Source organism: Notolabrus celidotus, chromosome 22 (genome assembly GCF_009762535.1).
Source record: "Notolabrus celidotus isolate fNotCel1 chromosome 22, fNotCel1.pri, whole genome shotgun sequence".
NCBI lineage: Eukaryota > Metazoa > Chordata > Actinopteri > Labriformes > Labridae > Notolabrus > Notolabrus celidotus.
The window spans coordinates 19,819,252-19,833,729 of record NC_048293.1 but is presented as its reverse complement, the minus strand read 5'-3'; the positions used below and the strand labels follow the sequence as shown (position 1 = coordinate 19,833,729).

Below are 14,478 nucleotides of genomic sequence, written 5' to 3'. Positions count from 1 at the left end.
GGTACTGGGGAATTACAAATACAGCTGATAGTATAAAAGGCTGTCATTAATCGCAGTCTTCATCAAATTCAGCATCAGCAGAAGAGCTGGTGTTAGCCGTAACAGCATCACAGACAACATATTGGTTGTTGTCTGTGACTGTATCTGGTTCCCTTTCAGTTCTGCTAATTTTGTCCTCCTCACTGGAACTTCCACTTTTTGCCAAGCTGCTCTCCCACCGTTACGTACTGCTGTCTGAGTTTCTTGGCTTTGGTATGACAAGCCTCAGAAATTACTCATACATTTTTAAACGTCTGTATTTTTGTGAGTGGTTCCATCATTTGATAAATATGATCATCTGCCTGAAAGTTAATGAGGCATTGACCTCCTGGCTGCTCCAAGTCAACCCATGACTCATTTTGTTGTTTGGTTGGTAAACAGGCTAAAGCTCATTGACGTACTGGAGCTGGCTTCCAACAATGCAGGGTGCAACCAGTGTGGCATTTGTCCACCTATATGCTGCGGGAAAAACAGGCTGTGACGTACCAACGTAATTATAGCCCTGCGATGGTGTGTGCTTTGGCCCCCTTTACAATATTGCAGTGTGCACATAAAAAGACCAAACAATGAATGAACAAAGATGAACCACAGGTGTGAAAGCACTTAGTGAAATAATTAGTCTGAAGTGACATGTATATTTTTCTGCACTGTCTAAAACCACTTAGGAACCTGAATGCATCTCAAGCTTAAGAAATCTGGAGTTCCAATAGCTACAACCACATTGCAGAAATAGTTTTACCTTTATTTTTTGCTTTGTAGCCCCAACTCGTGAGACATGTTACCTCAAGACAATGTACAAAAACAGCAGGTCAACTCTTTGCTGTATCTTCTACAAAGACCCAACCATGAGAAAAGCTTTTTGCATCATTTCTGTATAAAGTGATTGTCCTTGTGTTTTTTTCCACTCAACCATTAGTGAGATAGCTCTGCTGACTTATGGCCAAAGGTCTTTTGATAGAAGTAAGAATAATCTACCTATTTCACAGTCTACACTTTCTTTACATGAAAACATTTGTGCTCTCTGTGAATGAAAACATGCAGACATTCAAAACCTATAATTCAAATAACAGACAGTAGAGCTTATTCAAACTAAAATATGGTTAACATTTTCAAGTGTTAACAAAGACTGAGAAACCCTACTACTGTGTGGCAAATCACAAAAGGTTGTGAAGAATTCAACATATTGTTCAAACATGTTGTACAGTCATTCAAGAATCGAGCTGGTGCAGCTGTAAAAAAGATGTAAAACCCAACGACTGTGGCAGAAAATCCTTTCAAAAGGAAAGCCAACAATACACATCACAACACGACTGTTTATCTGCATGTTGAACATACTTCTACACCGTCTCTTTTCAGTGGAAGCTGTCACTGTGTTGTGCCAACAAATGGGTTTGCAAATTAAAATATGAGACAGTCAAACTGCTGGGACACCAAAAGGCTTGTACTGGCCCTGGGTAAATGCATTACGCTATAAGAGGATGTGGCTAAGAATGCAATTTGAATGGCTTGTTCTCCTCCTCCTCTCAGGCCTGTAGCTGCAGTTTTATTATCTGAGGGATTTCTGCACTCGCTGTTGGCCTGATTTGGTATGCTATGTCACAAGAGCCTAAGTTGATTGAATCTGTAAATGCGCACAGAGAGAGAAAGTGTTTACCAGTTTGATTCAATCATACGGAAAACACTCTGAAATGTTTCAGATTTTTTCGGCGTTTCCTTTTCCCTTGAAGGCAGTAATCAAGTACTATTTTAGGGTGGAAATTAAAAGTCTAAACCTTGCAAATAAAGGAGAAATGGCCTCCAACAAACATGCAACAAAGAAGGCCAACTGGAGTTCAAGAGCTAGTACAGGCTGAAAACGTTAAAACTACACATTAGTGATTTTTGATTTATTTTAGTGAACATCTATGGTTTTATATTTAATCATACTGGGATCTGAAATCAATAGGGTATAAACTTTGATCTGCATACTTCCATTAATCCTCACATGTTGGCTGTGAAGCTACACTTCAAGCCAGGTGACATGATTTTCTCTCTAACACTTGATTTGTGTGGTTTTTAAAAATGAAAATTTGTAATTAATCAAAGCTGTTTATCTCTATTTGCTAAAAACTCCATCAGCCATGATCATGCTGCTCTCTGCAGATTGGTCCAGACAGTCCGTTGAACCCGGCTTGTGATGCAGTAAATGAGGACATCAAGCTCTGTTAGGCATCTTCATTTACAGGTGAAGCTGAGGCTCAAGTCTACCCATGGAATCGCAGTTTACCGTTACAATTTGAACCTCACTGATAATTGCTCCCAATCAGGTACTTCTTCATCTTATGTGAACTAGGGAAAAAGAGTTAATGGGGTTTGCCTGCAGGCTGAAAGCTCCTCCAGGCTGAGGCTTAAAACCTTTACAGACGGTATAACCCACAAACATGTACTAAGCACTCAAACTGTACTTATCAAATTGTCTGGACTCTCTGTGTAAGGAGCATGCAAATGAGGCTTAACTGGAGCACGTGGAATTGAAGGCCTTCAAGTTCACAATGTTTCCAGCAGCCTGAGGAGATATCAGGGAGGAGTGAAGGAGGGAGAAAAATTTGAAAACATGAGTGCAGATACAGAGTGATGACTTGAAGTCCTCTTGAGTGGGATGATAAAGAAGCCTTCTTTTAACTTTTATTTCACATTTCCAAATGAAGTTCCTTTTATTTTCACTCAGCTGTTATTTTAACAATTTCTACCAGCAGGAAGAGCAGGAAGAGCAGGAAGAATACAGAGCATGTTGCTCAGTGACATCAGACTTCACTCGATGCATGCAAACAAGCTGCTGCCTGTTAGCTGAGCTAAATTATGCATCTTTCAAATTGATGGACGGATGGATAGATAAATGGTTTAATGAATTAACAAATAGAAAGATTAATGATAAAATCTTGAAAGGAAGAAGAAAAGATGTGTTAGATAGATAGATAGATAGATAGATAGATAGATAGATAGATAGATAGATAGATAGATAGATAGATAGATAGATAGATAGATAGATAGATAGATAGATAGATAGCACAGAAGAATGGGTAGATGATAAGATGAATGGACGGATAGTCAGAAAAATCAATGAGAGATAAAAACAAGATCTATAAAAAGAGAGAAATAGATATATTTCAAGTTTGATGGATAATTGGATGGATGGTGGTATAGGCTGATGGAAAGATGGATAGAGAGGAATAGAAAAAGAGAGATTATATATGATGGATGGATGGATGGATGGATGGATGGATGGATGGATGGATGGATGGATGGATGGATGGATGGATGGATGGATTTATTTAAAGGCTGACACACACACACTAAGAGATGTGTGTCTCACTTTATTTTGGTACATTCTGACCCATGGTAGGTGGTATTACCAGGATCCAGGTGAGTGTCAGCTTGGACTGAGACATAAACAAAGAAGGGAACAGAAGAGAAAATCAACCCTGTAATGTAACAGATATATTTCTGCAGCTTTCAAGAGTAGCACCTCATGACCTCTACTCTGATACACAACATAAATGCTGTTACAGGAGAAAGCTAAACTTGAGTAGTTTGTGAGAATAATGAGAAAATTCACTTATTCCTCAAGATTTTCCTCTCCCCCTCATCAACGTGACATCTCCTAACTGAGGACATTAAAAATGGATTCTCCTTCTTTAAAGTTGAGATGCTTTGTGCTTCCTTACCCCACTCCCAGCTTCTGATGAACTTCCTGCTTGAATGAGCGAGTTAGGTTTGAAAGTGAAATGGGAAATGCATTTCAAAGCCTGAGAGAAACTATGCTTTGATTTCTTTCAGCCCCTCTTTCTTCTTTTCTTGTTCAGTATTTTTTTTTTTTTTAAGGAATCTCATTGACAGCTCTTTATCAAAGCAGCTTTGTTTCATGTGTTTTCAATTACTGGATCTTGAAGCCATTGACTCAAAATATTTCATTCATAGCTCATCCCTCATCTGAATTCTCTACATTTCATAGAGACACAACATGTTCGCGAGCTAATGTGTAATTTCATTTAGCAGCATTAGTAAGTCTCTAACCCTGCAGTGCTCTTCTGTGTCTTCCTACTTCATGCTGTTCATGGTGCTGTTTTGCGTTGTAAAGTTATTTGTTTTCTGCTCTCCCACAGGTCAATTCCTCTGGGTGAACAGATCCGCCTTCAGTGGCCCCTGGGTGCTGAGTCCTTGGCTGTGGGGGGGCCAGGGCCCATGTAGCCTAGACATGGCTGTGTTCCTCCATCCAAGGCAAAGTGGACAGTACACCATATGGCTCATTGAGCGAGACAAACCACCACTTGCCCTTTTCTCCACTGACACCCTGCCTCGCATCACAGGGTAAGCACTTGTTTTATATGTAGACTTATTTTCATCCATATTGTGTCTGCAGAGGCCCCTGAGGCAGGAGGGGAAATATAGATATGTGACCCGTTTTCTGCTCTTATCTGAATTATTCCCTCCTCTTTGTTGATGACTTATGAGAGTAAATTAGTTTTGCCAGCATTATCTAAACAACGTTAATTTGTGAAATTAAATGGAAATATATCACGTGAATAAAAAGCAATCAAGGGTATTTTTTCCTCTTTGAACACAGGGAGGTAAAATACAGGTGGTGATGTTTTTTAATCCCTTTTTTTTTACGTTTTGGAAAAAAGCAGCAGCAATTTTAAAGGTGAAGTTGCAATTTTTCAAGACTTTTTTCTTCCTCACTTTCTTCTGTTCTTGTATTTTTTCTACTCAAACGTGTGAATCGAGTCGGTAGGATGAACATCTATGACGTTCATGTTCCTGTCCACCCACGCGTGCTGATCATACCTATCCATCTGTACATTTTCCCTTTAGGTGTTCTGTCTTCTTATATCGGACTTGGAAGAATCTATCTTGGTGTCACTGAGTGTATACCATGAACAAGCCCATCCAGCCAGGAGCCTAACTCTATTCCCGGCCCTGTGTACGTGTGCTCCATTAGAGGCAGAAATAGAAACATTTACCCGAATCAAATAACGGCATATTCATTGAAAGCCTCTTTATACAGAGAATGTGTCACTGGGTTAGAACAGATAGGAATGCTAAAACACATGTAATTTGCTTTACAGCTGCTCAGCACCAATCAACAGTTATTGTATTCACATAACCTCCTGTGTGACTAATCCTTAATTAACACCAGGTCTGTGCTCCTCTCAATGTGACTTTTCTGTGGGAGCTCTGCAGAGATCTGTGTCTCATGCTGAGAGCAACAAGGTTACAGAGGCCAGAACAATCCTCAGTTCAAAAGTTTCCCCTTTAAATGCTTAATATGTGTTGTCCTGCTTTATATGCATGACTGCTTTTCATAAGTAGAAAAGAGACTCTCAGCACGCTGCTTTGAACATGTTTTCATGCTGCTTGTATGTTTAATCTCTTGAGGGCATAGGGATCATATGAATGTCATGCTTTATACATCCCCCTCTCTTTGTTTCTGTCTGTGTGTGGGAGTGAATGTGGGCTAACATTTGTGTGTGTGTTTATGCGACCACTCATGCTGTTGTGTCTTCTTAAGGGAGCATAGCAGGGATGCTTATTACATGTGTGACGGATTAGACCGTGTGCTTGTGTGCTCTCATTTGTAGTCTGAGGCTGCCGTCCGCCCACACCGTCTCTGCCGTTTGGAGACTCGCTCAGACAAACTCCCCACATTTCTGCTCCGACAGGAGAACGGCTCATGTCATAAAAGAGTGGGCAAAACTGAGAGCTAGAAGAACCACCACCAGCAGACATTTAGAGTCAGTCATATTACTAATTGCTAACCTGTGCCCTCACCAGTGAACTCCCATTCTGTGTTTTGACATGTTTGCAGGATTCAATATTCAAGACCATTAGCCACGAGGCAAACAAAATATCCTTGTACAGGATGGTCATTTAAAGACCTTCACTCTGGACGGCAGATTAAAACTAATCAGACTTCATGTCATTCATATTCAGTTAAACTGTGACTGAAAGGACTTGTAGGTTAAAGCAGCGAACAGCTATGCCCACATAAAGCAAATGCATTCATGTCACAATGTTTTCCCTCCAGGGATGGAATAACAGAGCACCATTTAAAGCTGCCCACACAATCCTTAGCTGTTAACCTTTCATTCTGCCTGCTGCTTAACAGTGAAGAAATATGTACTTCTGTTTGTCATGTAACTTAATCAACTTTGTTTTTGTTTCTTTACAAAACTCTCAACCTAGAAGCTTCTTATAAAGTCCAAAACAAACAGCTGAGCTGCTCCAGAGCCATCAGCCACTGAGGGAGCGCTGACTTTGAAACACTGTATTTTGCTGCTCAGCCTGAAGGCTGATTTATACTTCTGCGTTGAATCATGTCTGTATGATAAACAGCAACATGTATCAGCTGTAGATTAACATAACACGCTCTGAATCTCTGTGGAAAAGTAAACAGAGATCGTAGCGGGACCGGAAGCAGGCGGCCGGCTATCAGAGAGACCACACTGCCCTCATGCGTTTCGGCGGAGAATTGCTGCGCGACACGGACACACCGACGCACAAGTATGTGGGGCTCATGTCCGCGTCAGCCCCTGCTGCGTAGGGGAGACGCAGAAGTATAAATCAGCCTTGAGTTGCATTAATGTTACGTCACATATAATGGAATAATCCAAGCAAACAAACATTTTCGCTTCTATTCTCAATGGCTAGTTTCTATCTTCTCCAAGTTTTCTCGAAAGTTCTATTAAAAACATACTTTCTTGTCCCTGTGGTGTTGGAAAAAAAGAAGGACATTGTATATCAGTAAGATGACTATGAAAGAATTTGAGCACTTTAATTGGCAATAACATTACAAGAAGTCAAGGTTGTGCCTACAGTGGAAGTTTAGTTATTTACCTTATGGCTGTGGTGCATTAAATACTTTGGTCAGACTCTGAAAGAACTATAAGGGAACCAAAGTCAGACACCTTTCTGCAAAACCTTTGCAAATGTTTCTTGCAGGGTTCTTTAAAAAAATCTATATTTAGATTCCTTTTGACATTTTTTCACATCCTAAGAACTAAATGGACAATAGAGGAGATGTAGAAGCAGCTTTAAGCCACAGCTGCCCTGTGTGGGCATAAGTTTGTAGTCACATTCTTAATTGCACTACCATCAATGGTTGAGTCTTTGTCATTCACAGGTTTTGCATCACAAGCTAGCAGGTTACAAGTGAGCCATTTCCTTCCAACTTTCCTGCAGTCGTGCTAGTTTGTGGTCCGGACAATGTGTAGAAGCCTTTCTTTGTGCAGTAGCTTGTCCCTCCCAGGTGTCCTCTCAGTGTTTACTACCTACCTGGTTTGCTATTTAGTGAGATACTTGTTTTGGAGAGAGTGCACTAATTGGTTGTTGAAAGTTTTTACCTTATGCAACCTCACAACTTGCGTCAGCCATGACTAAAGCCTTGAGAGGATGCTCAACCTTTGATTCTGTTGGAACATTAAGTAGGAGACTCAATTAAGACAGTGCAGAGTGAGTTAATGACCAGTTTGGTTGACATGTAAGGAGTGTACCTGAAAGCATGCACATCTTTGATGATTGTATTGTGAGTTTTTGAACATTGCCTGAGGCTTTTTTAAGAGTGAAGTGTGTGTCTTACCAAACCTGTGCAGGTCGAGTGACAGTTAGGGATGTAACCATACACTCAGTGTATGATACAATTCATGAATCTGGGTTCTTATAACACTTATTGCACAGTTTTACTCAAAGCTTATGGTATCCTAGTTTATGTCCAAGCTTTAGAAGCATAGAGCTATTATTTGTGATTTTGCATTTTTCTGCCTTATGCCTAAGTTTCTCTATTTCCTGCTTTTGTAACAAACATGCTTTTATTCTGAAAGGACACATAAGGCGTTCCTTCTTATTCATTTATTGAAAAAAAGCGGTTATGAAGGCACTGCTCGTGACACATATGCAGGGCATAGAGAAATAGGTTGTTCACGTGTTTATTGACAGCTGATGTCTTTCTTGTGTGGTTTAAAAAAGAAAAATGCTACCATGGGGGGAAATTATACCTGAGGCAGTCATCATGTGGTGTATGTGAAGGAAACACAGGTGGTGCATCCTCAGCTGCAAAATCTTCTCTTCTCTCTGCTGTAACTGTCTCACAAGGAGCCGTTTCATGACAATAACGACACACAGAGGTCAGGCTTGGCGTGTTTAACATATAAAGCATTCATTTGAACTTTGATTGTAAGGGAACACATCCACATGGTATACCTGAATGACCCTTACCTGACCACTTCCCAAATCTTACTGACTGACTATCTGCTGCAGATAAAAGAAACCGTCCACTCACCACTGCACAGGTACAATCTTACTGTTAGAATTTCATTACACCCTCCCTCAAACCCCCCGCCTCAGATTTAATCATACAGTGTATGACTGTACCTGAGGGAAGCATATTTAGGACCTCTGAACACAGGCAGTGAAGGACTTGACTCATCAAACAGTGTCAGCTCTCACAGTGAGTGTCAGCATCCCAAGTGCCTCTGTCAGCACTGAGGGAGAGATGGAATGAGAGAGGGGGAGGGCTGCAAGATGTGCAGTGTCGTCTTGTATAGATCTTAACATGACTTGTACGTGCTGGCTCAGACTACACACAGGCATTTGTAGCATCTTGAATTTTATGTACTGTTGTTGTATTTGGTGAAGTATTATGACAGGGTTGTTTTTTTAAAGCAAGGTGGCTTAAGCTTCAGCAGATCTCACATCAAGCCTGTCTCAGCCTACTTAGTGTTTGTGTATTATCACCTCACACCCCATCCATTACACACGCTCATACAGGACCAGGAACAGTCCATAAATCCTGTGCTCCACTTTCATTTACTTTACATCAGAAGCTACTGTATGCGGAAAAAGGCAGCATTTGCAAGGTGCATTAATGTTATGCTCAGTGCAATGAAGGAGGTATCAAAGCCACCCAGTGTGATAAAACATTAGTGTGTGGAAGGGTTTGATGTCATTTTCAGGACGGCATTAGAGCGAGATCATCTTTATATGATCCATAGCTTGTCAAATGCAGAAGGGAGGGAGGAAGCATCAAAGCTGCAGGTGTTTATGCTAAATTCTGACATGCAGCAGAAACATTAAGGCTAGTGATATATGTATTCTGTGATATATCCTGAACTGCAATATCTCTTTTTCATACACCTGCACATGAAAGAAGTGCAGCTGTAGTGTACAAAAATAAGACATAAACTGAACATGGTGAAATATAGAATCCGTCTTGAGTTGAAGAAATTTAAATTAACAATCACACAGACATAAATGAGTCTTAAACGTAGATACAATCTGTATTTCTAACTATTCTAATATTTCATGTAACTCTTATGCAATAAATGAAACATCCTCACACAATAGAAACAGTCTGCTGCAGACAAAAAGCAAAGCTGCATTATTTTATGTCAAACTAAACCAGCTCTAATCCTCGTAAGTATAAAGGATTATTCTTCCCACTAAACTAATTATTCAATTTACTGATGATTTACTGTTCCATAAAAGAATTAAAAGCAGCCTCCACACTGACATCATGTGCTTCTATGTATTCGCAGCAAATACATTTTGTAAGCTAAATAATTGCCAACTGCTGTATTATTTTGCTTTTTAATTAAAATAAAGATAAAATTGTGATGTGTGTTTTTGGAAGGTTTTAATTGCAGAAAATACTTTTAATTCCCACTGCTTCACATCCAAGGTTTTAATGTTTGTTTTAGGATGATAAACGTGACATTAACTGTAATGGGTTTGTAGCATACTGAAAGACTCCAGGAGTGCAAACCGGCAGGGATTTCCATGTTTGATTACTAAACTACCTCTATCATTTTAATTATTTTCTATATGATAATTACTGTGTGTTACGAAGGTGTAAATGGATTATGATATCACCTACAAAAACAAGAAGTTCCACTCACGTCTTAAGGTCTGTGTACAGTTTTTCATGTAAAGACTTGAGATCATGTCTCTGAATGACAAAAAATTTAACATTCATCCCCTTTAGCCTTGTCTCTTTTCAGCTCATCTAAAGCCTGACAGTCTGCCACAGTCACTAGTATTAATGAGCTACCTGTACCTGCCACAGCACAGAATCCAATACATGTTATGTAGTTATAATGATCTGGTCAAACTTTAATTTGATCCATATCTAGAAATCATTAACAGTTCAGGTAAATCATCCAAACACCTCTTTTGGTTTTTTTTTGTTTGCTAGCATTAGTGCGCTTTACATCTTGAGGTAATGTTGCCATAACCTTGATCACCTGCTTAATTGGCTTGCTTTACAAATTACTGCATCAGTGATCCATGCCAGTCACCATGTCTGCTTTCAAACAAATTGTATTTTTTTCTTTAGAACAAGAATGAAAAAAGTAGAAAATGTTACCATGCAAAGATGTGCTGGCCAATCACGTCTCATATACAGTGGGTAACAAAAGTCTACACACCCCTGTTAAAATATCAGGTTTTGTGATTAGACCAAGATAAATCATCTCAGAAATGTTTCCACCTCTAATGTGACCTATAACATGAACAATTCAATTGAAAAAATATTTTCAGGGGAAGAAGAAAAAAATAGAAAACTAAAATAATGTGGTTGCATAAGTGTGCACACCCTCGTATAACTGGGGGTGTGGCTGTGTTCAGAATAAACCAATCACATTCATCTCGTGAAAAATAGCGGTCAGTATACACCTGTCATAATTTAAGGTGACTTTGATTAAGCCCAATAAAGATCAGCTGTTCTAGGAGGATTTTCCAGACATTTCCTCAGTTGCATCTTATAGCAAAAGCCATGGTCCACAGAGAGCTTCCAAAGCAGCAGGGGGATCTCATTGTTGAAAGGTATCAGTCAGGAGAAGGATACAAACATGTTCCAAGGCATTAGATATACCATGGACCACAGTGAAGACTGTCATCATCAAGTGGAGAAAATACAACAGTGACATTACCATGAACTGGACATTCCTCCAAAACTGATGAAAAGACAAGAAGAAAACTGTTCAGGGAGGCTTCCAAGAGGCCTACAGCCACATTTAAGGAGCTGCAAGGATTTCTGACCAGTACCGGCTGTGTACTACATGTGACAACATCTCTCGTATTCTTCCTATGTTTCAGCTATGGGTAAGGTGGCAAGATGGAAGCCTTTTCTTATGAAGAAAAACACATCCAAGCCTGGCAAAATGTTTCAAAAACATACATGAAGTCTCCCAAAAGCATGTGGCAAACGTTTTATGGCCTGATGAAGGTGGAAAAAGTTCTGACATGATTTATCTTGGTCTCATTTCTTTACATCACAAAACCTGGCATTTTAACAAGGGTGTGTAGACTTTTGATATCCACTGTATGTCATGTCAATACCAAGGAGACTAGCTGGAATTGAAAGAGTGAGAGCCTTATCAGAAGGATGTGAAGTGCAGTTGAGCTACTGTTTCTACCATCAATCATACATAAGACATAGTTCATGTAGATAACATTTGCAAAGAACTATTTTTCTTTCTCAGTGTTTTTATCTCAACCCACTGTCAAGAAGGAGCTTCAAGTAAACATAAATATCTCACAGATGAAAAAACATTTAAAAAAGAGATTGTACCGTCAACACACTGATGGCCACATCGAAGTCAAAGTGCTCTTCATGCCACAGGCTCTATTTAAGTCTTAATATCTAGTGTCTATATATGGTCTTTATATAACCCTGATGTCACACAGGAAAAATAAAGAGGTATGATTCATCCAACAGAGTCTCTTACAGCCATGACACAGCAAGTCCTTCAGTGGGTTAAGGTAATCCAGAGGAAGAGAGATGGGACACCTCGAGGTCTGTTCACCGGCTGAGAGGTGCATTCATCCCAGACATCACTACTTCACCATTTAGTGCTTGGAGCAGCCGACCTCCAACTCTGACCATGGTTTTGAGACCTGGAGATCCAATTTAATGTACTTTTTGTAAGGAGACTCTTTAGTTTTGTTTGGCCATGAAAAATTACTGTATAAGAGTTCACTTTATCGAACAGTATGTACAGTGACCCTTTAGATCTTCCGGGGTTCATTTTGCATCAGGTTTCATGTTTTCTTCATTCATCTACTGAGTTAAACTGATTTTATCTCATGCAGAACCAACACTGACCAACATTTACCAACATTTACCAATTCATCAACAGGACATCACACTCTTCAAACTGCTTAATTAGTTTAAATGCAGCTTCTTATCTTTTAAACTCCTGATCTAAATGGATTTAGATAACCTGATATCAATATTTCAAATACAGTTTTGTACATTTTAAAAGTTAAAAATGTTTTCCATGATCATAGAAACATGATTGCAGACAGTTATTGATGTTTAAAATGTGTGCTAAACTGTAGGCAGCTGTATGTATGTATGTATTTTGATCTCTGTGTGTATTCACCATCTTATATTGACGTTATTAATCTGCTCAACTTGCTTCCCTGCCGTTCTCCTCTTCACATTTTAATATTAGAGTACCTTCCAGATCAAATAGACATTTAATAGTACTATTAAAATGTACTTTCTTTAATTAAGTAAATTAACAGTCAGTTGTCTCTGCTTCCAGTCGTTGATACAACAACATGGGCTACTTCAAGAAACATGGTTCTGAATACTGTAGCAAGTTAAACATTGTGATGTTCTGCACGTTAGCTTGAGGAAATGTTCTTTAACTGTATTATTTTTATTGAGCCAATAGTTCCTCCCTTTTAATGTGGATTACTGAAGTTAATCGTTTCCATTTTTATCTCTGTGCGGGAGCTGAATATGAGCCTCGTGCTCTCTCCTTCAATCGATGGGCCTAACATTAACTGGAAGTTTGTACGGCCTGTACAATATGAACACTGAGAGCAGTGTGGGTGAGTGCAGCAACACATTGTTGATAGTTGATGCACAACACATTCAAAAATGTCACAATGGTGTGGCACATTGAGAAATCTTCAGTGACCTTGCCTCAGTTGAAGAAGTTATTTCAATGTTTTGGTAACTTTAATTGTGTTTCTTGGGTCTTAAAGAGGTGTAAAAAAGCCTTGAATTTGACTTTAAAATGGTTCAAGAATCCTGCAAACACACACACACACACCCCTCTCTTTTTTCCCCCTCTGTTGACAATATTCACCAGCAGTCAATTTCATAAAGTTACCCAAATAAAACAACCTGCTTATTAAAAGTTTTACTTCATCAACTTGTGAATAATGAAAACTATCATAACAATGGAAAACTGAGTTCAAAGTAACAACTACAGTAGAGCAAGCTGAGAGCAGAAGGGTCAGGTGTGTGTTAATAAAGCAGAGTAGAACGAAGCTACAGAGTTAACAAGCTTTAACAAGCTAATGATTGCATGGCTTAAGGGTGAGCGACCATATTCTAAAATATGCTTATAACAAAGAATACAAAATTATATTAACAAACCATGAAAAAATTTAAAAATGTACAATAATTATGATGAATGATTGAAATCTCAAAATGCATTAAAATATAGAATAGTGATTGTAATTTCAGCCATAATCATGCAGCCATTGTGTTACCTCTTTTATTTTGCTTTGTCTTTATTTTGAAACAGTATTTGGATTTGCAGCCTTTACCCTGTAGAGTACTATTCCCATTATTCTAATTCACATGGGATGTGTTTTACCCAGGGACCCCAAGAGAGCTGAAGTAAATGCTGAGATGATCTTGGATCTTAATCCTGTGTGAAGCTGCCATATAAGTAATCTTCAAAGATTCTATCTCAAATGACTGTTTTGGATTTTTTAGTTTGCATTTTGTTTGAGAATCACTGAAGCTGCACGTGCAATTAGAATTAAAAGTTTTCAAGCTGTTGTGGGTGAAAAGCTTATCTTGATTCCCAGCATGGAAACAGATTTGTAGAACAAGCTGAAGTCTGTTGGAAGTGTTAATTCTTCAAAATGATTTGCTTGATGACATAAATCTCAGCATGTGGTGGGAACTTTCTGTATTTCAGCAAACCTGACAGTTATGAGTTAAAAGGCTTTTTAAGTAACACTAAGAGCAAATGTTTGGTAGAGCAGCATCAGTAGATATGAAAAATACAGTCTTTACTCCTCCTGTGTAAGTTTGCCACATGAAAGACACATGTCTGAGGGATCAACCTCTAAACTACATGAGGTCCGTATGTAATAGCTTCATGTGAATAGGGCTTTAGACATGTTTCCATCCCTGCCACAGCAAAGAAAAGAAAGAAATGTGCATCGTGGGTAATTGCTTATGCACAATGACTCAGAGAAAATCTAAGGGGAAACATTTGTATTTTCGTGACATATTATTCATCTCGGTCTTTCTCTGGCTGTCTCTTAGCCTTCTCTGCTGTTTTAAATGTAAATTAGACTCGTTATAGTATCAGCCTCCATGTCCTCTCCACTTTTTCTTCCTTTTATACCAGAAGAAAAGAGGAAGCAGTGTTA

General features: G+C 39.0%; 1 protein-coding gene across 2 annotated transcripts in view; it reads left to right on the top strand.

The window, feature by feature from the left end:
• The window catches only part of alk (ALK receptor tyrosine kinase), a 258,669-nt gene that overhangs the window by 103,388 nt on the left and 140,803 nt on the right, over positions 1-14,478 (top strand). For both annotated transcript variants that reach the window (XM_034675246.1, XM_034675247.1), the window contains exon 4: positions 4,182-4,386. In XM_034675246.1, the coding sequence (XP_034531137.1) occupies positions 4,274-4,386 (113 nt within the window). In that variant the 5' untranslated portion in view covers positions 4,182-4,273. The remainder of the gene's footprint in view (positions 1-4,181; positions 4,387-14,478) is intronic.